General features: G+C 52.2%; 1 protein-coding gene across 5 annotated transcripts in view; it reads right to left on the reverse strand.

Annotated features, from left to right (window-relative positions):
- Positions 1–24,507, reverse strand: part of Abr (ABR activator of RhoGEF and GTPase) — a 207,830-nt gene that overhangs the window by 13,223 nt on the left and 170,100 nt on the right. The window contains exon 1 of one of the 5 annotated variants that reach the window (XM_048366986.1): positions 12,110–12,498. The exons of the other annotated variants lie outside the window; for them this stretch is intronic. Coding sequence (XP_048222943.1) covers positions 12,110–12,271 — 162 coding nt within the window. The 5' untranslated portion in view covers positions 12,272–12,498. Of the gene's footprint in view, positions 1–12,109; positions 12,499–24,507 lie in introns of those variants that run through there. 5 annotated transcript variants of the gene reach the window in all.

The raw sequence follows: 24,507 nt of genomic DNA on the forward strand, positions 1-24,507 counted from the left end.
TGACCACAGGGGGTACACCAAAGGAAATTCACCTAGTACATTAAACATAATGACAACAATAAAATCCTCCTGTTTCTATCTCTTGGAGTTTATTTTGCTTAGCTTTATCTTATATAATCATACATATGTAGCTGTTGAGCTATTGTGATCCTCTGATAGGTCTACCCTAGACCTTTTTTTTTTTTTGCCAGTCCTGGGGCTTGAACTCAGGGCCTGAGCACTGTCCTTGACTTCACTTTGCTCAAGGCTAGCACTCTGCCACATGAGCTACAGTGCCACTTCTGGCTTTTTTTATGTGTATGTGGTGCTGGGGAATCGAACCCAGGGCTTCATGTATGCGAGGCGAGCACTCTACCACTAGGCCACCGTCCCAGCCCTACCCTAGACCTTTTTATGTTTATTTAATAATAGTTTGGTTTTAGAGATATGTAAAGTCGCTGACCAAAACATGTGGAAATACCATTTGAAAAGAAGTTTGTTATTTTACAGACATGATCTCTATTGTTCCCTGCCCCCCCCCCCAACACCCACATATCAGGGAGACCATGAGCTTGTCTTGCTCAACATTATTTGTTCAAGATCTGACCATTTCCCTGAGAATATCAATATTTTATCATTTCTTTTTTTTTTTTTTCTTTTTTTGCCAGTCCTGGGGCTTGGACTCAGGGCCTGAGCACTGTCCCTGGCTTCTTTTTGCTCAAGGCTAGCACTCTGCCACTTGAGCCACAGCACCACTTCTGGCCGTTTTCTATATATGTGGTGCTGGGGAATCGAACCCAGGGCTTCATGTATGCGAGGCAAACACTCTTGCCACTAGGCCATATCCCCAGCCCATATTTTATCATTTCTAATCACTATGTAGTATTCCATTGTGTACAGGTACCACATTTTTTGGATCCATTCATCTGTAGTGGGGCATCTGGATTGTTTCTATATTTTGGCTATTGTGAATTGTGCAGTGATAAACATGGAGGTACAGGTGGTCTTTGTGTTATCCTGGATGCTGTTGTTCAGGATAGATGCCTAGGAGTGGTATGGCTGGGTCATAGGTTATGTTTATGCTGAGTTTTTTGAGGAACCTCCATACTGTTCTCCAGAGTGGTTGTACTAGTTTACACTCCCACCAACAGTGGAGAAGGGTTCCTCTTTCTCTATCCCCTCTGGCATTTGTTGTTGCCTGAGTTCAAAATAGGAATTTCTAAACAGTCAGATACAGGAATCTGCCAGCACGTCTTGACAAGAGTGGCAGTTTGGTCACCACGATTCACCAGAAAGGAGACAGCAGGTCTCCTGACCTGGGGACTGGAGTTCTGGCCGCTTAGCACATAAACTTCCTGTTTCTTTCCATCACGTGGGCCCATTTTCCTGCAACTGTTTGAGATAGAAGCAACTCCTGATACTAAGGCCCAGTTTTAGCTGCCCTTCCTGTTGAGCCCCCCGTTCCCCTCTGCCTTCGGTTTTCCTCCACAGCCTTCCAGGGTCTTTCTGGGCCAGCTCTGGGTAAAGCGCTCCATACTTTTTTGTCCTGAGTTCCTCCATTGCCACCTTGCTGGCTCCTGCTGCAGGTGTGGCCCCTGTATCTGCTCAGAAAGGCCCAACGCACCCCTCAGCACCCTCATGATGACGCTCTGTCTCCCAGGAGGTCAGCAGCCTCCTAAAGCCAAGTCTATTTCAGGATGTCATTTAAATACAGAAAAAGGAGGGTGGGAGTGGAGAGGGACATGGCACATTTTCCAGAGCAGTGATGTTGCCTGAACTGCTGTGACTATTTATAACCCCTGGGAAATGTGGACTCTGCTATTTCCTGATTAGATTAGTGTTGTGTTGGTGGAAGAGTCAGGCCCCTGGGACTTGAGTGCAGGGACACCTGAGTGCTCACCCCTAGTCCCAGAAGGCAGGTGCTACCTATGGGGCCCAGGAGCGGTTACTTGGGAGTGGGGTACAGATTGGCAGAAGGAGGGAGACAAGTGGGGTTTGGGGAAGGGGTAGGAGGCCCCCAGAACACCTCTTCACACCCCCAGTGGGGCTCTCCCAAGGCAGGGCACAGACAAGAGACAGAAATGAGCCACAAAACACCTTGAAGTTAGGAATGATTGTATAGGTCACAAGAGCGCACCTAGCCACGGTCAAGTCATGGCCACATATTCTGACCTCTCCTTGAGATAAATGGCTGGCCTTTGGGGTGGCTATGTGCCAAGCTACCAGGACTCCCCACAGCAAAATGCTGGGCCTCAGCTGGAGCTCTGGGAGTTTGTGGGAGAGGCTGCCTCCCTCACCAGAGTGAAGTGGCCTCATGTTTAGGACAGGAAGCACCAAGTGGCCTTGCAGGATCTGAGGCTCCACAGGGTGAATTTCGGGGGTGTCCTTGGGTTCACCCTCTGAGAGTTCCCCACCCTTCCTCCCAAACTCATCTCTCACAGTCCTGGGCAAGTGACTGAGCCTTTCTACCCTCAGCCAACTCCCATGCTTGGCCTTTAGGAGATACTGGTGAGCCTGGGCCGCTGCTACACTGGAGTCTCCATTACTGCTCACCAGCAGGTGATAGAGCCACATTCATGCCTGAGTCCTGTCTGCTGGGCCTCAATCTTTCCACCGTTGTCCATGCTTTCAACTGCTGGGGGTGAACTTTGCTGCCTCCCCCTCTCACCAGCCCTACATGGTGTCCTTTAATCATTAGCAAAAGGCATATGGTAGCCCTGTTTATGGGCATTGGAGACCAAAATCCAAAACAAAACAGGACCAGCTGTCTCTGGCCTCAGTGGAAGGGGAGGCAGAGGCCCGGGCAGGCTCAGCAAGCAGGGCCCACAACATACCCAGGGTATTACAGAATGATACGGCTCCGCAAGGCCCCTCCTTTTCCACAAGCCCTCCACGCACCTCTGAAGGCTGCACCCCTTCTCTTAGTACTCCTCCCTCCCCACCTCCACTCCCCATCACTGCCACAGTGCAAAGGAGCTGAGACTTCCCTAGACTTGCCGCCACTTGGGCTGTTCCCACCCTTCCTTATGTCCTGCTCCTGTCCTGGAAGGCAAACGGACTTCTCTGGAAGCCCAGAGTTGGCTTTAGAGGCTAATAAAAAGGAAGTGTTTTGAGTAGGGGCAATAAATCCAGTACATTGAGGTGTCATGTAAAGAAACAGGGCAGGAATATTAGAAAAGGTCTCAGAAGGACCTTGCTAAAGCCAGCCATCGAGTGGAATGCTAGAGAAAGGCAGAGGAGTTCAGCCATATTTCTGGGCACCCCGGGTACAAACTGAGCACCAGGCCGTGGAGACCAGGCCTTGAACCAGGTACTATGTGTGGCGTGGGCATGTGTCCTGTGGCTCCCACGCCCGAGGCCACAGTGGTCATCCAGGGCTGGCTTTCTCCTGCCCTCCCCCAAGGGCAGCCACACACTTAGGGCTGGGTCCCCTTGAGAGGCAGAGCCAGCCTGTCATTGGGACATACCACAGGCGTGAGAGGCACGACAGGGCGGGCGGTGGGGAGCTGCCAGGAGCCCGCCTCGCCTCCCGGAGGAGGGCACTGGAGGAATCTGTCAACGTGGCTACTCTGAGAGACTTGGGGAGAGGGAGGGGTTGCCAGCCCTTCGTCCTGGCTTCCAGCTCAGCAACTGGGTCACAAAAGCTCAGGGTCAGGCTCAGTAAATTGATTTTTTTTTTTTTTTTTTTGCCAGTCCTGGCCTTGGACTCAGGGCCTGAGCACTGTCCCTGGCTTCTTTTTGCTCAAGGCCAGCACTCTGCCACTTGAGCCACAGCGCCACTTCTGGCCATTTTTTATATATGTGGTGCTGGGGAATCGAACCCAGGGCTTCATGCATACAAGGCAAGCACTCTTGCCACTAAGCCATATTCCCAGCCCAGGCTCAGTAAATTGTCACCTGGCAGCCCCACCATAAGGCCAAGCCAGCTCTGGCTCCCTGGCTCTGGCCTGTGGGACAGGCCGGAGTTTGCCCACTCCCAGGCCACAGACCAGCTAGGCTGCCTGTGTATTCCGAGTCACCCCATGAGGCCACTTTGCCTCTGTTGCCTCCCCTCCCCCTCCTAGAACTTTGAAGTTCCCAAGGTCCACATATGGAAGAGGTTTAGCGCTCTGAATGAGGCCTTTATTGAAGCCAGGTTGGCTTCTTAGTGCCCATGGCAACTGCCTTCCCCAGCACCCCATCCCGAGGCTCAGCCCGCCCTGTGTGCCCCACACTGTTAGCCTCAGGCTGACCTTGAGGGGAGGCAGACAAAACTCAAATCTGGGCTGCTTCTGGAGTCCCCTAAGGCTGGGCAGAACCATGGAGCTTGCCCCCTCACAGGTGGCCCCATCGGCCATGGCCGTCACCACCACAGGCAGCCTGGAGACCGGACTACACACAAAAAGCAACAAAATCAACCCTGCCTGCATCCAAAATGACGCTGGAGGCAACAGGGAAACAAGGGCAGGGCAGTGGGTCACTCCAGAATAAAGCAAGGCCAGAGCTAAAACAGCATGAAAGCAATTCCCCAGTAACCCCATCCACAAGGGCAAGGGGTCTCTTAGAGGTCACGGTCTGGGGCCAGAAGGCCAGGGGCCATGAAGAGCATCATGGGTTCAGAGGCCTTTTTGCTGCAGTTTCTAGAACTGACTTCATTCTCCTAGTGCAGGCCAGGAATACTTTCTGGGCCCAGGGCTTGCTGCTAGTAAACATAGGAACATCAGCAATTCCACTGCCTGTGTGGCTCTGAGTGACTCTCACATTGACTACACATCTTTGGAAGTCACTGCGCAGGGAGGGCAGCTCAGTAGCCCAGTGCTTGCCTGGCATGTACAAGGCCCTTCCATCCCCAGCACCACAGGGAGGAAAAAAAAAAAAGCAACCACGCACCTACTGACACACAGAATGCTAGGCTAGGTACCACACACCACAAGGCAGATGGATGGAAACCCTGCACCTCCAGAAGCCTCCATCCAAGGCATTTACCCTCCCCGGCAACCTCAAATTGGCTTCATGATACCCAGTCCTCAGAAACAGCCTCAGGGCCCTTATGGGCGCTGGATCTCCTCCTTGGAGGCCACATGCAGCAGGTGGTGCCGAGGGCGAGAGCTCATGCGCAGGCAGGGCTGGTCTGTTGGGGTATGACACTAGCTCTAGTGACCTCACATGGGTCATTCGCTGAGTGTTGGTTTCCTCCCATAGAAAATGGTATGGATAAAGACTGCACTTTCCTCACAGAACATTAAGTGTAAGAATGAGGTGTGGGACTCAGTTCATGTTCAGAATGCACTGCCATCACAAACTGCATGGACATGGGCCAGTGGCTTACCACTGCACTCAGAAAAAGGGCAAACTCCTGTGTTCTTTAGGGCCCTTTGCAACCTTGCACTGTACCTTCATGCAACTCATCCCCACATGTTCCCTAGGCCTCTGCCTCCAAACACTCATGCACCTTGATGATCCTTTGCCTAGGGTGCATGGTTTAATCTTCAATATGTAAATCTTAGCTCAAAAAATGACCTCCCCAGGGTAGGCCTGGGGCCATCTGCATAACCACATGGGGGGGGGGGAGGAGGGAGTTCCCTTACTCTGTAATCTATTAACCCATTTTCTTTTCTCTTTTTCCCTCCCTCCCTCCCTCCCTCCCTCCCTCCCTCCCTCCCTCCCTCCCTGCTTTTTGTGGTACTAGGGCTTGAAATCAGGAACTGGGTGCTACCTCTTAGCTTTTTTGCTCAAGGTTGGTATCACTTGAGCCACACCTTACTTCTGCTTTTTGGTAATTGAAGAGTCTCACAGACTTTTCTTTTCTTTTTTTTTTTAAGCCTTGGACTCAGGGCCCGAGTACTGTCCCTGGCTTTTTTTTTTTTTTTTTGCTCAAGGCTAGCACTCTACCACTTGGGCCACAGCGCCACTTCTGGCCATTTTCTATATATGTGATGCTGGGGAATCGAACCCAGGGCTTCACGTATATGAGTCAAGCACTCTTGCCACTAGACCATATTCTCAGCCTCTCACAGACTTTTCTGCCCAGGCTGGCTTTGAACTATGATCCTCAGATCCCCCCCCCTGGTTCCCTATTTTATTTTCTTTCCAACGTTCACCTGGCCTCAAATGCCATTTTTTAAAATTGACTCTCCTTTTGTAGGCAGAGGCTGCCTTCCTGCCTGAGCCCTTCTCTTTCCCTCATGCTCAGAATATGAAGGAGACTCCGACAGTCCTGGACTGATGAAATCTTGGGGTGTGGGTAATAAGGATAGCAGTGCCTTTTCTACCATGGTTCTTTCAGGACAGGGGTCACGATGCTCCTCCACCTTCTTGCTCCCCTCCTTTCTGTGTTCAGTGAGTAGCTGGCCTTCCCCCAGGGGCAGCCCTGCAGCCTCTCTCCTCCAGATGCTGCCCGTGTGCTGAGGGCTTAAGGCTTAGGAAAAGGAATATGAGTCGTGGCCAAGATCATCATATGAACTGGATTCTAAGAGATCTTCCAGTTTGACAGCCTCTCTGTACACAAGCAAGAAAGGCGAGAGGTCTGCCGAGGGTCACACAGCACTCCCGGGACTGCACAAAACGAAGCCTCCTAATGCCCATAGGTGTAGGTCCCTTACTCCTCAGGCACCCTCTGCCACATGAGCCTGAGGACTGGGGTGCTACAAGGAAGACACCTCTCAGAGCACAGAGAAGGCGTTTGGGTGTCTGTTGTGGGTGTCACTCTGTGGGTTTGTGCTTATCTGGGGCACTGGTCCCGGCTGGGGTCACTGTCTGGGATACAGATCATTCCAGGTTCTGCTCAGGAGCAAGTTCCAATCTACACAGAAATCCTGTATTCCAACTCCATCCCTTTACTTTTTTTTTTGTCAGTCATGAGGTTTGCACTCAGGGCCTGGGGGTGCTGTCGCTGAGCTCTTTTTGCTCAAGGATAGCACTCTACCACTTTGAGCCATAGTTCCTCTTCAACTTTTCTGGTGGTTAACTGGCCAGGAATCTCATGGAGTTTCCTGCCTGCTCTGGCTTTGAACCATGATCCTTAGATCTCAGCCTCCTAAGTAGCTAGGATTACAGATGTGAGCCACCAGCACTTGGCTGCTCCAAATGCTTTATAGAGGCCCAAGAACAGCTCCTATGACCCCACCTTTTCATAACATCCTGGGGTAGGGGCAAAAAAAGGGCCTGGTGCTAGACTCTCTGGGATCCAGGGACTGGCACTGGCTTTCTCTCTAGGACTAGGCAGACGGTCCCAGCAGCAGACAGGTGCTGTGTGTTCCTATAGGGCACCAGGAAGTGCTCAAAATGCAAGCATACTCTCTGCCCCCAGCCCATGATATTGGAGAGAGGAAGCCAAATAGCTTGCTGACCAGCTCCCAAAATGGAGGATCACATAGCAGAGGGTTTTTCTTTTTTTTTACCTCTGGACCAGAATCCTTTCACCCACACCTCAGCATCTCCAGAAGTTTCTGGAATCCTTCCAAACTAGTTGCCCTCCTGGGCCTGGAGCCCCACTGTCTCTGGATACTACTGCAACCCTGGGCCTGGGCAGCTTTAGCTTTTCAGGAACTACCTTAGCTGGCAGGTCATCAGCTCTCCCTGGTCCAGGGCCATCCAAAAGCTGGGGCACCAAGCCCAGTATGGCTGGCTAGCTGAGCGATGTGTGGGATGTAGAGATGCCAGGGAGGGCCAATCCCCAGGTGCCAAGAAATAGTGCCTTGGAAAAGCTCACTTAGGGCAAGGATTTCCATCTTGGGGCCTATGAGCTGCTCTGAAATGATATGCCGTGTGTGCACAGGCATTGGAGTATACTCAGATGAAGCACTTCATCAGCTCCTCAGAGTTGAGGACTCCTACTCTGTGGAGTCAGGAGAACTCTGAGGAGGCCACTTGTGGGAGAAGGGAGTGGCACTGAGGTTGGGAGATGGGTCCTATGGGCCTAAGAATCAGGTGTCTTCCCCATGAGTTGTGACAAGTACTGTAGGAACCACAGTGGCTGGGGCAGTGGGATGTAGGGATCACACTAACCGTGCTTTCCACCTGCCAGTGAGACCACAGTCCTGGTCTACATGGAGGTCCAGGAGGCAGGCATGCTCATGGTAGAGTTTCTACATCTAGAGGGAGGTACTCTATCTCTTGCTTACAGCGTTGGGATACTGCAGAGGTGAAAGTAGTCCTGTGAATGGTGAAGACACAACACAGGTTTCTTCCCTCTGGTGATGGGGAGGAGGCAGCAGGACGGAGTAGAAGGCAGCTACATACAGCCAAGACATATTTCTGTCCTTTTATTTTTCTTTGCCAGTCCTGGGGCTTGAACTCGGGGCCTGAGCACTGTCTCTGGCTTCTTTTTGCTCAAGGCTAGCACTTTTACCACTTGAGCCACAGCACCACTTCTGGCCTTCTCTCTATATGTGGTGCTGGGCTTTATGTATGTGAGGCAAGCACTTTACCACTAGGCCATATTCCCAGCCCTGACATATTTCTATTATAACAAGTTTCAAGGCTTTTCTTTCTTTTTTGATTTTTTTAAAACAAGATATCATGATGGAACCCAGTTTGAACTTATACCTGCAACCCTCTTGTGTCTGACTCCTCAGTCCTGGGATTACAGGTATATGCCACCACTTCTGGCTTTCAAGATCTTTCTTGATGCCAGAGGATGAATGAATAAACCCAAGACATGTGTATATTCTTTTGGTACTGAAGCTTGAATCCAGGGCCTTGAGCCTGATAAGCAAGTACTCTACCATCTGAGCCACGTCTCATACCTGTATCTCATACCAGCACCCTTGTTCCCTCAATGGCAGAAACAGCCAGTGCATGGACATGTGATGCCATTTGCAAACTAATGCTGTCAAATATTGTCAAGTTAAGTGGGGGCACTATTGGATTATGTCTGTAATCCTACTCAAGAGGATGAGATCTGAGGAGCACAGTTTGAAGTCCTCTATCTTCAGTAAACTATGAAAAAAGCCAGAAGTGATCTGTGATGATAGTGCCCAGGTACCAAGTTGAAGGCCCTCCCCTCCCCCAAGCACACGCAAGCGCGCAAGCGCACGCACACACACACACACACAATTGTCAAGTTAAATGACACATCTTGGAAGGCTAGAAGCTCACCTGAGATAGCAGTTAATTTAACAAAGGAAGGTCCTTCTACAATCATCCTAAGCATCAATTCCCTGGACAAATAGGAGCCCAAGGGGGATCCCCATTCTGTCTTTCCTTGGGTACCGTCTCTGATTCTGCAAGCAGGGGCTAGGATGGCCATCATAGAACAGGTGGGCTTAGCAGTACCAGCCTCCCTAACTTCCTGAGAGGAAGCACTTCGAAAAGTAGACCCACAAGGCAACCCCTTGAATCAGAGAAGCTCTCCCTAATTCTCCTCTGTTCCCTGGATCCTACCAGTTCAGCCTGGGTCACCAGACAAGTTCTGACCTGGTCTGGGTCAGGAGCATCTTTGCCTTGATTACAGAGAGACAGTCAAGGCCCCGATTTCTCTACCAGATATGTTTTGGGTCTTGCCGCACTTTGAGTCTGACCTCACTCTGAGCTTCTCTATGGTTCCCCACAAAAACCTGTGGAGGTTACAGAGCTGAGAATGGGATTCCCTTATCAGCCCCTCCCCTCTGAGGACCCCAAGGATCTAAATGCAAGCAAGATGGAAGGAAGGGCAAAACACTGAGCCCAGTTTACTTGAGTATGACTTGAGGTGGAAAAAAAAAAAGGAAAAGGAAAGTACAAATTCAAGTTAAATGCCGAGAGTGCTGGCAGGACCCACAAACCCAAATGCCACGTGTCTCCTCTGCTAAATGCTTGCACAACAAATCAACTGCCAAGTCAGGGGCCAGAAGAAGGCTTCTGCCCCAGAACTTTCCCGGGGACAAGAACAGTCCAACTCAGCCTCCCTAGACCCCTAAGAGGGCCTGCAATTGGTCTCTGCCTCCTTTCCTTCAGCAGCTGGAGGCTCCTGGACCAGAAGCTCTACATTATTTCAAAGGCTTGATTTTAATGCTGGGATCTTTACATCAAAACACTCTTCAGCTCCAACACCACGGGGACCCTGGATGAGTCACCCCCCTCTCCTCCAGCCTTTAACGATTTTAGTTAAAAGGGAACTGAGGGCCACAGGTATCTAGGCATCCACATCAAACCCTTCCTTAACATGTTAATAAGGCAGCCTCTCCTGCCAGCTGGTCAGTAGCTGGCACCCCTTTCCCCACTCCACCTAAACCCCTACCTAATCCTGGTCCCCTTGGCCTGGCAGCGAGCCTGCTGCTTGGAAAGAAATAGGGTAAAATGGCCAGGGCAGGAAGGGAAGGGTACAGTGGGCCTCACCCCCACTTGCACACCTACCAGCCTGCACAGTGAGGCAGGCACGGGAGGGAGGATGTACCTCTATCACCTGCGGTGCCCAGGACACAGACACACTTTGTCTCACAGCATGTACTAGGAGACTGACTCACCCACACTACACTGTGCCTTCAGGCACCAGACCCACTGTGCAGTTCACTGATGCCAACCCACCCCTTGGCAGCCCCACACTTGGCTGGCCAGACCCCTCTCATGGAGATCACCATGACCTGGAGCTGTCAGATGCCACCAGAGGGCAACCCAGCCAGACCTCCCCAAGTGGCTTCTCAGCTTTGCTAGCCACATATGAAAGGGTGAACTAGGAGAGTGGGCTTCAGGGTTTAAAATGTTATCCCTACCTGCCAGGCCTCATCCCAAAGGGTAACTGGAAGGGCTTTGTATAGCTAGTTGTCCCCTCCCCCCAATTTGGCAGGACCAGGAACCCAGGAGGGGAAACTTCTTACCAACTTTTAGGTTTTAGAATGGTTGGTGAGCTCTAGGCTGTTGTCTGCTAGCCTCAGCAAGGGCCAATGGAGGGGAATGGCTCCACATTGCCGGGCACAGACAGCTGCCTCAGCACAGAGGGGCTCTGGTAGCAGCCTGGGCCATCAGGGCTTTGCTAGCCTGGTCCCCAGGGAGGCGGAAGGTGACACAGGAGCCAAAGCAGGGCAGCTCAAGTTGCTGCCCTGCCAAGCACTTTCCAGGACTGATGTCACCTCTGAGGGGTCAAGTACTCTTCCCTGGTAAAAGATATAACTAAACTAAAAGCCAACACGACCAAGCTCACTTTCCCCTGGCAGGTAACCAGGGGCCTGGACACTGGCTAGCAGGCCCAGCCTGTACACAGGGGCTTCCTCTGAGCTACAGGATTGCCTGGAAGCCCCCTTCACAGACTCCTTGTCACTAATTTGAAGGCTGTCTATGACTGGCCGGCTAGGCCTGGCATCTGACTTAGGTTGTTGATTTTTGCTCCATTAGAGTCATCAAGCACTTACTGTGTGCTTGGCCCTGGGTCTGGCTCTTCTTTGGATGCCTGATGCCAGGGACCAAAGCCAGCCCCCCCAGGCAGCCTGCCCAGCTGCAGGACAGTCAGCTTCTATCTCGGACTTTTATCCCAACTCAGGTCTGGGGCTGCAGACAAGACAGGCAGTCTGCTCTGGCATAGTTTGGTCCAAGCTGTCTGCTGGGGTCAGGAACCCTCTGGCACACTGATGACAGCTGGCACCAGACCAGCAGTCATCTGGGTGGTCCCTGAAGAAACAGTCTACAGCCCCCCCCCCCAACTTGGGACAGCACTCCCTCTCCACAACCCATCCCCTTCCTCCCTGGTGGGACTGGTCCCCGCAACTTGCACAAAGAACCCTCACATGGCAGTACTGGTGGAGGAGCCCCTCCGCAGAGAGGCAGCCAGCGAGTCCACAGGAGGCAGGGTCAGGCCTGTGCAGGGCTCCTGGGGGGACAATGAGACCCAGGAAGCCCATGCCAGGTCTGTTTATATTCCTGCCAGTATAGACTCAGAAAGCAGCAGGGCTGAGTGTGCGGGCAGAGGAGACGATCCTCCCCAGGCGGGGACAGAAGCTGAGAACGCAGCCAGGGTTGGGATGGGGGTAGCAACTAGCTTTCATCATTGTTTAAGCCTCTCAGAGCAGACCCACACAACACGCCAGCCCCAGCTTCTGTCCAGGGGGGCTCCTGGGATTAGGAAGGAAGGAGCTAGACTGGAGAGGCAAAGTGTCCAGCAATAGCCCCCCCTCCCCCACAGCCCTCCCAAAGCACCTTTGGTCCAGCCCTCCTTGCACCCTCTAGCCCCTGCTAGCACCTTGTGGCGGAGCAGCTTGCTGCGCACTCGGCCCCAGAGCCGGGCGCCTGTGTTGAGGGGCCTCTTGCTCCCCGACTCCTCCAGCTGATCCAGGCAGCAGCGCTCCAGGGGTTCACACACCGCCTTCAAGTTGCAGTCGGGCTGAGGCAGGATGTCGGTCATGCCGGCGGCCAGCCTGCGGGGCCAGCTCTGAGCTGGGACGCGGAGAGGTGCAGGCGGCACAGGAGAGGTTGCTTTTGCGCAGCGCTCAGCCAGGACTGTAGTCTAGCGGCCCTGGAAGTGCGCGATGCGGGGCTCGGGTTTCTCCTCCCTCCGCATCCGGGTGCTCCTCCTCCCTCCTCCCCTCCCTGGAGACTGCAGCCCGTGCAGGGAGCACTGTTGGCACCCAGCGCCTACCCGCAGCCTCCGGTCTCCTCTCTGCCTGTGGTCCGCCTATCTGTGCGCGTCTTTCTACAGCCGCCTGCAGAGCACCCCAGCCCCAAAGCAAGTGCCTCCAAGGGGGCGCTAGAGCTGCCCCCCTCAAAAAAAAAAAAAAAAAACACCCTATGCTGGGCTTTTAACTCTTGGCAAGCTGGCGCTCCTCCCCAGCCCCTACTAAATAAAGTTTGACAAGCCGCTAAACACAAGCCAGTCCGATCCCCTAGATTCCTGCATTAACTCCTTCACCACCAGGCTACTCCAGGAGGCCTGGGAGGTCTCAGGAAGGTTCCAGGCCAAGCCTGCAGGGGCCTTAGGGGCTGGGATTCCCAGCAAGAGCTGCGTTTTGGCCATGAAGAGCAATCTTCCTCACCTGCAAAGGACTAGAGCTGCCCTTAAGTTCTACTTTTCACCCCCAACTCCAGTCCCAAGGCATCCCCTTCAATGCCAGCTTGGCCAGAGACTTCTGGACCAGCACTCTCAATCCCCTTCCTACAGAGAATGTAAAGAGCAAGGAGGGACCCTCATGTGGCAGCCGGACCCCCTCACCACCCTACCCTATCTGGGGACAGGGCAGAAGCACAGGCCACTCTGGGAATAGGTGTCCAGCAGGAGGCGTCCCTCCCATGGCTGTTTCTAGTCATGCCCCGAGGACCTCACCAAAAAAGGCTTTTGATGCAAGCAAGAGAGAGAGAGGATGCCCAATGGCAGAGGGCAAGTTGACCACATGTCTGTGCTGGAGAGACAGAATGTAAGACCCCGTTCTTGAACCACAAGCCAGTGGATGTTCTAAATGAAGAGTGAGGAGCTGGGTGCACATGTCCGTAATCCTAGTTACTCAGGAGCCTGACATCTGAGGATCATGGTTCAAAGCCAGTGTGTGCAGGAAAGTCTGTAGACTTTTATCCTGAGTTAACCATTAAAAAAGTCAGAAGTGGAGCTGTAGTTCAAGTGATAAAACACTAGCTTTGAGTAAAATAAGCTAAGTAAGTGACAGTGCCCAGACCGTGAGCTCAAAACCCCAGTACCAGCACAAAAGAAAGAAAGAAAAGTGAAGAATGACTCCTTTTTCAAGAGACTATACCCAGAGTACTGTACTGTACTCTGAGATAGGAGAAAATCCCGAACCCCACAGGATTAGGGTATGCACAACCCAGATAGCTGGGACATTCCACCACTGCAAAGCTGGGCACTAGGCGGAAGGAAGCCAACTATGATGAGGTCCCATGCACAGGGCTCCCAATGGCTTAGTGCATTTATGTGATGGTGGTGAGAACTGGGCTGGGGATGCCACAGAGCGGCAGTGACTGATCTGGGAGCTGCTGCTGCTCACCGTCTCTGCCTAGCTGAAGTGTGGGGGTGGGGCTCTTTGGACTCAGGAAGGAGCTAGGTCAGAACATTGCTTGGTGGGTTAGGGCACAGAGGCGAGTCCTTGGCATCCGAATGCCCTTGTGGAGTATTGTCCTGTTTTACATCTGAGCCCTTGGAGCTTTCTGACAGAAGGGCAATTTCACTACAGAAACAGTCAAGAATTACCTGATTAGAATTAGAGTTGCCACTTTTTGAGTGTTTAGCCCTATGCTAAAACCTTTACAAGGTTTTACTCAACTTTCTCCCAGTTTTACGAAGAACAAGTACCCTCATTTCACATTTGAGGGAACCTAGGAAGCCTTGGAGTCAAGCAACTTGACCCAGGCTAGGAGGGGCTGAGAACAGAGGTCAGAGGAACTCCAGAGCTAACTCCCTTCACCGTGAAGGAAGGGCACTCAGGGGTGACAAGCTCGGGTCCTGCCTGGATGGTAGAGGTGAGGCCCATGGAGGAGGTGAGGTTCTGGGTATTCTGAATCAGGGAAGCTGGGTCCGTTCCAGCCCTCCCCCAGGTCTACTGCTTTCTGAACGGGGTGGGTGGGCTAGGCTGCCAAGGGCAAACAAACCCTCCTCATATCCAAGACCACTGTAGCTGAAGTTGGGCTAACCTGCAACAGTTTGGCTAGTACCCCAAGGAGGAGGTGGGTGAAAAGATCAACAAAGGCAAGGACACACCTAGGGTCCCTGGACCAGCTGAGATCCAAGTGACCTTACCTGACCTCATGGGCTTTCTCCAGGGCCTCTGGGTTCTACCTATGAAGAGTCTTCATCAGATCACATGAGGGACAAGGAACCCCTAACCATGGCTATCACCAAACCCATTTCTTCCCACGAGGCTTGGCACCTTCCTTTAGTTTTCATCTCTTCCTCCCATTCATTCCACTCAAGAGACTGTGACGGAGGGCCTGGCTGAGTGCCCGACCCTGGGATAGGGGCTGGGGAATCACAGAAATGAATCAAAAACTGCCAACCCAAGTCTGAACAGGAGGTAGACTGTTGTATATCTGGCATGTTGCAATTGTGCACCTACTCTGTGTCACACCCAGACAGAGGAGGCGTCATGTCTGCCCTCAAGAAACCCAGATTACACCATCACCACAGTGCAGATCCAAATGCCAGGGAAGTTGAGAGAAAGGAGATCACTTCTACCTAGATGGACTTAGGGATGACTTCATGGAGGAGATGAGGCTAGTGTGGGGTGTGCCAGGCCCCAGCTGTCCTCTAAATCCTCTGTGCAGTGGCTGGTTGTATAACTGTCTGGAAAGGTGCCACCAGAACTGCTCACTGCATTTACCTGCTGCAGATGCGCTGTTGGCACTAGGCGCTGGCTGGCTAACTTCAACAGATCTCTTACTGGCTTTCTAAAGCTCTCTTCCCTCTTGTGGGGTCACATGCTATAGAGTGTAATCAGGGGGAGTGGTGTGCTGCACCCCACTGTTCGGTGTGTGGGAGAAGGGTGGGGGGCAGGATAAATTCTGTTCTCAAAGCCCTACACTTGTCTGTCTTAGGAACCCCAGGCTCAACACTTGTCTGGGTAAAGCATGCTCTGATTGGATGAACAATGGCCAACTGGTCTCCATGGTAACAAAAGCGCCTTAGCAGATGGGTAGCTGAGTTGGGAGGCTCTTCCCTAGAGATATTCATCTTTCCCCTCCTCCCCATGGACTGGGGCCTTGCCTTGGAGACAGCATGGATTTGCCTTCTTTTCCCCTAGGTCTGACTCGTTTCTTTTTGAACTCGATGGCCCAGGAGCAGGGTGGTGGAGGAGTTATGCAGGACAAATGTCCCCAGAGAGTTCCTCAAAAGCAGCAGTCTGAATTCTAGTTCCCATTATCCAGCAAGGACCCTTCCTCATCTCTGGGTTAGGCTCAGGCTACCCTGGCCACCCAGGAAGTTGCTGCATCCCCCCGGTCTGTGTCCACCCAGTACATCCAACCACACCTGGCAGAACCCACTTCTGAAGATATGTAAGGGCCCCCTGACTGCATAAACAGAGCCTGGGAGGTAAGTCTCCCACAACAGATGTCGCTGCCTTTGGAATTAAAAACATTCCTGGGGGACTGTCCCATCCTCCCCCTCGTCCTTCCCTAGGCTCTCTGCCAGAAGAATGAGAGGAGTTGTCCCTAGAGAGAAGTGGGTAAGACCCTAGACTTTATGGAGGGAGGGGAACCCATCACCCAGCACCACGGTGATTGAGGTAAAAATCGGGCAGAAGAGATCAGCAATAGCATCCCTGACGGGGAAAAAAGTCAACAGGGAATAATACACAGCCTGAGACATGTGGTCATGAGAGGCAGGGACTGTCACGGTGGTGACAGCTGGGGGTGGGACAGCATGCAGGCAAATCCTCTCTAGCCTGTGAACATGAGGAGAAAGGTTCTTTCTCAGAACCTCGGGATGTGGCTGCAGCCTCTCTGCAGTGACCTCCTTTTTACCAGAACATCTTTCATCTTCCCCCCAGCCCAGGCCAAAACACCAATTTCTTAGTTCTGTCCTTTAGCTCCAATGACTATGAGCTAGGAAACGGGTTCTGAGCTGCCAGCTAGACAAAAGTCACAGGTCTCCAAATGGAGATGACTTGGGAGTGATGTGGGAAGGGGAGCCCCAACAGATCACCCCGAGAAGCCTAGCATCGGTTGAGGATGAAGACCGGACTGGAAAGGTTGTGAGGAGGCCTGCCAAGGACATTCCTCTCAGCTCCAGAAAAGTCCAGCAATGGGTGAGTCTAAAGGATCAGAGCCGGGAGGCAGAATACTGATGGAGGGCGAGGTGAGCTGAGGCTATGGAGTGCAGAAAGAAAGCCTGGGAATGGCTTCTACTAGAGGACAAGTATGTCCAGGCTGACAGGGAACCAGGAAGAACAATGCACAGGCATTCAGGGCCATGGGTGCTGGGTAGGACAGTCCATCACAGGAAACACTGTGGGTAATCAGACAACCAATAGCAGAGTTAAGCCTGCACTCATTCATTCACTCACTCATCACTGAATAGATACCTACTACATCAAGTTCACAGTCTAACTCAATCTAAGGAAATCCTGGTCACCACTCCCTGGCCCTCTTTTACCAGGAGACCACAGACAGAAACTGGGGCTCTTTTAGGCAATTAGGACCAAGGCCCCAGAACTACCCAGAAGTCTATCCTTGTCTATCTATACATGGGATTGCAGCAATCTGAGCTCTGGAACCCTAACTCTTCATAGATAAGTGGCTATTGGTTACTATAGCTAGATGCCCAAGGTGGGGCTGGGAAGCAGGTTCCAGTGTACTCTAGGTTTAAGATGTGCATATTATAAACACAAGAGGAAGCTAGAATGCAAAGCTACTTGTGTCCCACCTCACATCAAGCCCATGCAAGGTGAGCTGCACTCTTCCCTCCTCCCTATAAGCCTGTCCTGGTTTACCAACAGTACATAGCACTTGCTGCTTCCAACCAGCCTCACTCTTCAGTCCAGGTAAAGTGTGTGGTGGTTCTGGGTTGACAAGAGAGGCTAAGCCAGGCACCCACAATATATGCCTGTAATCATAGCAGTACTTAGGAGGCTGAGATCCAGAGACTGAAGTTCAAAGCTAGCCCAGGCAGGAAAAAAAAGTCTGTAAGACTCTATCTCTGAAAATAAACAGCAAAAAGCAAGGATGCAGGTATATGTAGCTTAAGAGGTAGAGCCCAGGATGAGTGAGTAAGTAAGCCAGGCAAGTAGGAGGCCCGAGTTAAAACCCAAGTTTGAAGGGGTGGGGGGAAGAGGCTGAAATAGCCTGAGAGCGTGTCCACTGCAGAAGAACTGACCGGACAGGATGTCCTTGGCATTGCTAGTGTTTCTCATGACACATTTGGTCATGGAAAAGGGAGAAAAATCCATTTGAGCCTTTGGGAACATCTTGCTTATCGAAACTAAACCCACTCAAGTGGGAAGAGCAACCCCCCCACCACTGTCTTATCTACTCCATCTAACGCATTCCCCATCCTAGGACACTAGTTGCAGCCAAAATCATGCCTAGACTCCCTGGGCACTTGCCAACTCCTTCTCCTTGCAGGAAGGAGGGTGTATCCAGGGTCTCTTGGAATGGGCAGGGTTCCCTGGGGGAATGTTCTCGGGTTACCCGAAACTTCCCAGGCTAAGTGCTGCAGAAAGGTAGAGTGTTAAAGTAGGGCAGGGCAGAAAGTGCTGACCCCTGCCCCCACCCTGTCCCTTCTCTCCAGTCTCAAAGTGACCAGAAGAAAGACCAGGGCAGTCCAGAAAGCTGGACCCCATCTTGCCTGGTAACTGTGGATCTCCAAGTCACTTTCTACACCTGTCAAATTGGGAGCTTGAGCCAAATAAGTCTTCAAAACATCTATTTTCTTGGCTAAAGACCTCCTACCCCTTCTGTCCCCAAATGAAATCGCATGCCAGTCTCCCAACCAAATAAAAGCAGAGAGGAGAGGCCCTGGCTTAAAGTGGGACATGGGGCCTACCTGCTCACACCTCCTTTGTCCTCTAGCCCTTGCCTGTCTTGGAGCTCTGGAAGACCCTGCTGCCAGTTCCCAAGTTCTGTAAGCAGAGCCCGAAGCCCCAGGTCCTCTTTCCCGTGTCTCTGGCTTAGACCTGCAGCTCTGACTGGACTCCAGGCAGGCGGATGGTTCTCATGAGAATGCATTTCCTTTGACTGAGGCACTGGCTCTCTCTCTCCCTCAGGGTGGGGGAGGTATGGAGGTCAGGGAGATACGGGGCTTTTAAGGACACTGCTGGGTCACTATTCTGAATCTAGAACATATTTCTCATCTCTACTTCTCTCCCCACTTTGGGAAAACAGTGGGTCTCTGCAAAGCTGATGCAGTCTCCCTTCCACCCGCTTCCATATAAATAGGCTTAACACTTATCTCATGTGGTAAATCAGGATGGTATTTTCTGGGTCCTCCTGGCTTTCAAGTCATGCTGGGCTCTCCCCTGAAGTCAGTGTAGTCTGGCTCTTGTGTCTAAGGCTGTGTCCCGCGCCCCCATCCCAACCTACCCAATGCCATGGTCAAGGGCAGATTGGCTCTTTCAGAACTGCTGTGGATTCTACAGGTGCTATGGGCTCGGTGGCAGCCAGCAAGCCCACCCAAGGAGGACCCCATGCTAGCAGCCCTAACTCGGGCTGTTCCCAAGAAGTTCTGCTATCTCTTCAGCTCAAAGCATTGTGGGGGACAAACTAAAGCAGAGATGAGATTTTTTTTAGTTTTCTCTGAAGACAAAGTGGTGGCCTCCGGAGGCAAGGTCCTCTGGACCTTCACAGCTTGTCACCCACCCCTCAGAGGTGGTCCTACAGAGGAGTGGACACCATGCCTTCTTGCCAAAGTGGCATTCCCAAATGGCGAGGAGGAAGGCACAGCTTCCGTCTGCTTCCTATTGAATGGTTCCGGTCTCCTTTCTTGGCACTGGCAGAGCCCAGGTCCTCCAAATAAGGACCACCTGGGGCACGGAGACAACTGGGCCAGGATTTACACCATGTGCAGTAAGCAAACTCTCTCACTGGGTTCTGCCTGGCTTTTCCCCACCAAGGACAAATGTTCCACTGTCTACTGCTCCACATATTTCAGAAGCACCCAGACCTGCCTGGAGGGTGACACCAGGTGGAACACCAAACTTGGGGTGGGATGGGTCTGTGACAGCGGGGGTGAGTGAGACCAGGCAGGAGGAGGTATTGTCCTAAACAAGGAGCAGAACCAGGCTGGGTGCTCAACCTCCCTGTCCCCATGTGCCTCCAGGGTCTGGTACAATGGCAGTGGTGGTGGTGAAGGCAAGTGCCCCAACCTGGGACAACTCAGGAATCGAACACACCAGCTGAGGGCAGATGAGGTGTCTGGACTCCCACGTTTGGTGCCAGTGGCATGGTGGGGGCGGGGCGCAGGGCAGGAAAAGAGTCCATTTTGCAGGAAGAGGCTGCCAAGTTCCACTGCAAGGAGCTGCCTGAGCTACAATGTGTGGATGTGGGGGAGAGGAGTGGTGGAATGGGAAAGAGAGGACTATCAGCCAAGGCTTGCTTTCTCCCAGTAGTCCACTCTGCCTCCATTCTAGTCAAAACATGGCCTCCCATAAGGAACATGGGCCCAGCTGTGGTCAATGTGTCCTATAAACAAGACAGGAGGATAAATGGGAAAAGGCACTGAGGGTCCACATTGAGACCATTATCTGCGCAGGGATGGGCTCTATGACACCTAGGCCATTGTCTGAGAGCCCAGACTACCAAAGCAATAGGGCTGGGTTATATGACTATTGGATTGAGTCAAACAGGGACACAGACCCCCTCAGGGGCCAGAGGGAGGGAGCTGCAATGGGGGAGCCCTTGACTCTTGCCCTAGCAGACTCCTGACCCATGTTTCCTCCAAGTCCCTCCAGCTCTGCAGAGTAATTGAAACCAGAAGCAGCTCTTCTTCGGCTGGCCTACAAAGGCCCCTTGTTGTGGGGCTCCTCACTCATGCTGTGTTCTGGGCCTGACTGTACCCAGAGCAGCTGAGAGCCTGTCAGAGAAGAGCCCAGTGCTGCTCTGAGGTCTCTCATCAAAGCTGGACTGACTTCATGGGCTGCTGCTGCAGCTATCTTGAGGCGCAAACACAGTGGCTACTTGCAGATGGCAGCCTTAGGGAGGCTGTGACAAGCTATTCCAGAAATCCTGGAGGAGTCAGACAACAAGTACGAGGACAATGGCCTTCGTGACCTCCTCCCAAGTGTCATGTAAAACACCTCTAAGTTCTCATATGCATCCAAGTGGCCCAATTAAGAAGCCAGATGCGGGGCTGGGAATATGGCCTAGTGGCAAGAGTACTTGTCTCGTATACATGAAGCCCTGGGTTTGATTCCTCAGCACCACATATACAGAAAATGGCCAGAAGTGGCGCTGTGGCTCAAGTGGCAGAGTGCTAGCCTTGAGCAAAAAAGAAGCCAGGGACAGTGCTCAGGTCCTGAGTTCACGGCCTAGGACTGCCCTCTTCCCACCCCCCCAAAAAAAAGAAGCCAGATGCCAGTGGCTCATGCCAGTAATCCTAGTTACTCAGGAGGCCGAGATCTGAGGATCCGAGTTTGAAGGGCAGGAAAGTCTGCAAGCCTTTTTTTTTTTTTTAAACTGGTTGCCACTGGGGCTTGAACTCAAGGCCTGGCGTGCTGTCCCTGAACCTCTTTGTGCTCAAGGCTAGCGCTCTATCACTTGAGCCACAGCTCAACTTCTGGCTTTTTCTGAGTATGTAGTTTATTGGAAATATGAGTCTCATGCTGGGCTGGGAATGTGGCTTAGCAGAAGAGTGCTTGCCTAGCATGCAGGAAGCCCTGGGTTCGATTCCTCAGCACCACACAAACAGGAAAAGCCACAAGTAGTGCTGTGGCTGAAGAGGTAGAGTGCTAGCCATGAGCAAAAAGAAGCCAGGGACAGTGCTCAGGATCTGGGTTGAAACCCCAGGAGTGGCCAAAAAAGAAAAAAGTCACATGGACTTTTCTTGCCCAGGCTGGCTTTGAACCACAATCCTTCTTCAGGTCTCAGCCTCCTGAGTTAGGATTCTGTGAGACTGGAGCTAACCACCAAAAAGCCAGAAGTGGCACTGTGGCTCAAGTGGTTAGAGTAAAAAGCTAAGGGACAGAGCCCAAAATCTGATCAAACCCCTACTACTGGCACAAAACTAACAAAAAGAATTTCCTCTGGCTTGCCTTCTCCCCTTCACACACAAACTCCAGACTTTGGAAGGGAAGTGGGCAGGAGAGCATGCCACCTGACAGGCCTAAACTTCAAGGTCACAGTGAGACCAAGCAATCGGACGGCTGGAATCCTCGTTGGCCTGTTCTGAAGTCACTCCCCACCCCAAGGCTGCATGCATCGCTGTGCCCAGGCAAGCTGTGGAAAGGTGAAGCTGCCTCCCAGGCAGGGGAAGTTGGGGTGCAAGGGGCTGTTCCTGGGCTTGTGGGTGAGCTAGAAAATAGGGAACAAGAGAAAGGAAAGGCAGGAGGAGCTTATCTGGCTTAGGGAGCTCCTGGGTCTTGGACTCCCTCTTCCCTAAGGTAAGAGGCAGCAACTGAGCTGTTGGCCATGGGGGAGAGCTCTCCTCTCTGGCCCAGCCAGCCAAGAAGGGTTGGATCCTGGGAATATGCTAATCAGCCAGTGGGAAGGTCCCAGTTGGGGACAGCACATCTGGAGCCTGGAGCAGTGTGGTTGGAAATAGACTAGAATAAACATACAGGAGTCCCTTGGGAGCAGGAAGCCAGAGCAGACTAAGGGGAGGCCCCCCTCCCGCCCAAGCTGTTCCCCTGGTCTGGTTAGGCTGGGGGTGGGGCACTGAGGAGACGGTGGGCAGTAGGGCAGCCTTTGGGGTCTGGAAAGAACAGGACAACTCCGGAGAGTAGAAGGGGAGGTAGACAAACGGGTGTGTGTGTGTGGGGGGGGTCTTTCATCAAATCTACATTGACAGGACAGACCCCTGAGAGTCACAGGCTGACAACCTGGCCTGTCTCCTTCCCATCTGAGCATTTCTATTCACAGGCTGCCCAGCAGCTGACCAAGCATGACCAACTTTAGATGGTGGTCCCTGAGTCTGGAGCACTGGCTCAGCCAGGAAGAGCTGTGTGATTATGAGTATGCCACCCGCCCGAGGACTTGGGCCTCAACCCCTAGGAATCCTCTTCTTTAATCTATTGCTTAACTCTCTCACACTCACACAGCTCCCAACCCCTCCGCTCAGGGCCAGCTGGCTCCTCCCTGCACATTCCTGCCCACCTGCCTTTGCCATGTGGCCCCCTCCCCAGGAATGCCCACCCTACTCCTTCTAGCTGCCCGCTTTGCTAGAATAGCACAGAACCTTAAGAAGGCAATTACTGTACCTTTATAGAAACTACTAAATAGGAAGTACTTTTGATAATGTATCAAAAAAGGTGTGTCTAAATTCTAAACAGGGTGCTAAAAAGATGGAGTTTTTCATAGGATATTATGCCCTGAAAGCAGGGGGAAACCCCCACACATGCTATAATTAAATGTATGTATATATATTTATGCCCAAGGAAAGGGAATTAAAAAGTTAAAGAAAAAAGCAATTGTTCCAGAGGGGTGAGAGTGGGATGGGATGATTGTTTCATGTCTTTACTATGATTGCACTTTTCTTTTTTCATACAAACACTGCTTCTGGAATTAAAAAGATTCACTTTCAAATCCCTTTGGCCCCACCTCCTCCTTGAAACTCTCCTTACCTGCAGCCCATAATCTTTTCCTCTTTGAATTCCGAGGCATAGGTTTCCTAAGAGAGCAGTAGGAGGCAACACAGCACCTAGCAAGGGGCTCTGAGCCATTAGCCAGCCTTGTCAAGTCCTGATCTCCTGGTTCTGGCTATATGATCTTGGATGGATTCCTGAAGTCCTCAGTGCCTCAGCTTTCTCGATCTTTTCTCTGTGATAGAGTCCCTCCCCAGTGGGTACCATGAGGACCCCAAGACCACAGACAAAGCATTCAGCGCCATGCCTGGCTCTTCCTAAGCACTGATGTGATTCTCATTGTCACTGGCATCCTACATCACTCTTGAAGCTTGACATATTTGTCCTTCAAATCTGACAATAGACTACTCCAAGCTAGAGTGTGAACTTTGGGGTACACATTGCAGATGCTCTGCGAGTCCCCTCACTCCTGCCTTTCCCCACACTTTCTACTCCAGAAGGGACAATATTCCAGGCAAAGGAAGCCAGAGGCTCACCTTATGCCAGAGGTGAGCAGATCACCACAGCTCTTTGCCCAGGCTACCCAGCCATGCCAGGGCCCTTCCCCAGGTTGGGAGATTCCTTGATGAAGGCCTGAGACATAAGGCCACGGCATAGAGGAGAGAGCATGGCCTTCTCTCTGTGTTGTTAGCAGGGGCTGCTGAGATGGGGAGATTTGGCTACATTCCTTGCAGAGCTGGTACAAGATCACCCACGATAACATGTGGCAACTGAGCTTCTAAGAACCCAAGTGTTGGACATACATGGGGATCAGTGCTGCTATTTATCAGTCACTAAATCTTGTCCTTCCCCAGCTCCTGCTCCAGGTTCTACCCCCCCATGGCCATATCAGGCAAACCCACAGAGGGGGACTCCTTCTGGGAGCAAATGCCTGAATCTCAGGCAATGGGGCCCTGGCTGTGCTCTGAGTGGGAGCAGACTTAGAGAGAAGGGGGACAACATAGCAGGCATTTCCCTCACCTTTCCTTCAGGCCACCCAAGTATCCTCAAGGGCCAGATCCTAGCCCTACCACAAACTCTATCTTCAGGATCTGCTGGAGTGAACAAGGCCAACCTCCTGAGCTGGGGCCAGTTCCCTTTATTGACCACATAGTAGAGTGGAAGGTGGGGACGAACTATGGGAAAGGCCATTCCCTGGCTTTGTGAGGCCTGGCCATGTGGGAATGCCTTGGTATAGACCGCCCACTCACTCAGTGGCTCTGAGGACAGTTACAGGGCAAGACTTTATGAGCCACGGCATGCCCCTAGAGGGACACTCCCTCCAGATCCACAGGAGGCTGAGTGGTGGGGGACTTCAAAGGCCTCGGGAGGCCTCAAGCTCTGAACCGCCAGCTTCCTGGCTCAGGTCAGCTGGCAGCAGGAAGGTTTGTGTTTCTTTTAATATCAATTCCCAGGCATTTAACATTCC

This window comes from Perognathus longimembris, chromosome 17, assembly GCF_023159225.1.
Source record: "Perognathus longimembris pacificus isolate PPM17 chromosome 17, ASM2315922v1, whole genome shotgun sequence".
Taxonomy (NCBI): Eukaryota; Metazoa; Chordata; class Mammalia; order Rodentia; family Heteromyidae; genus Perognathus; species Perognathus longimembris.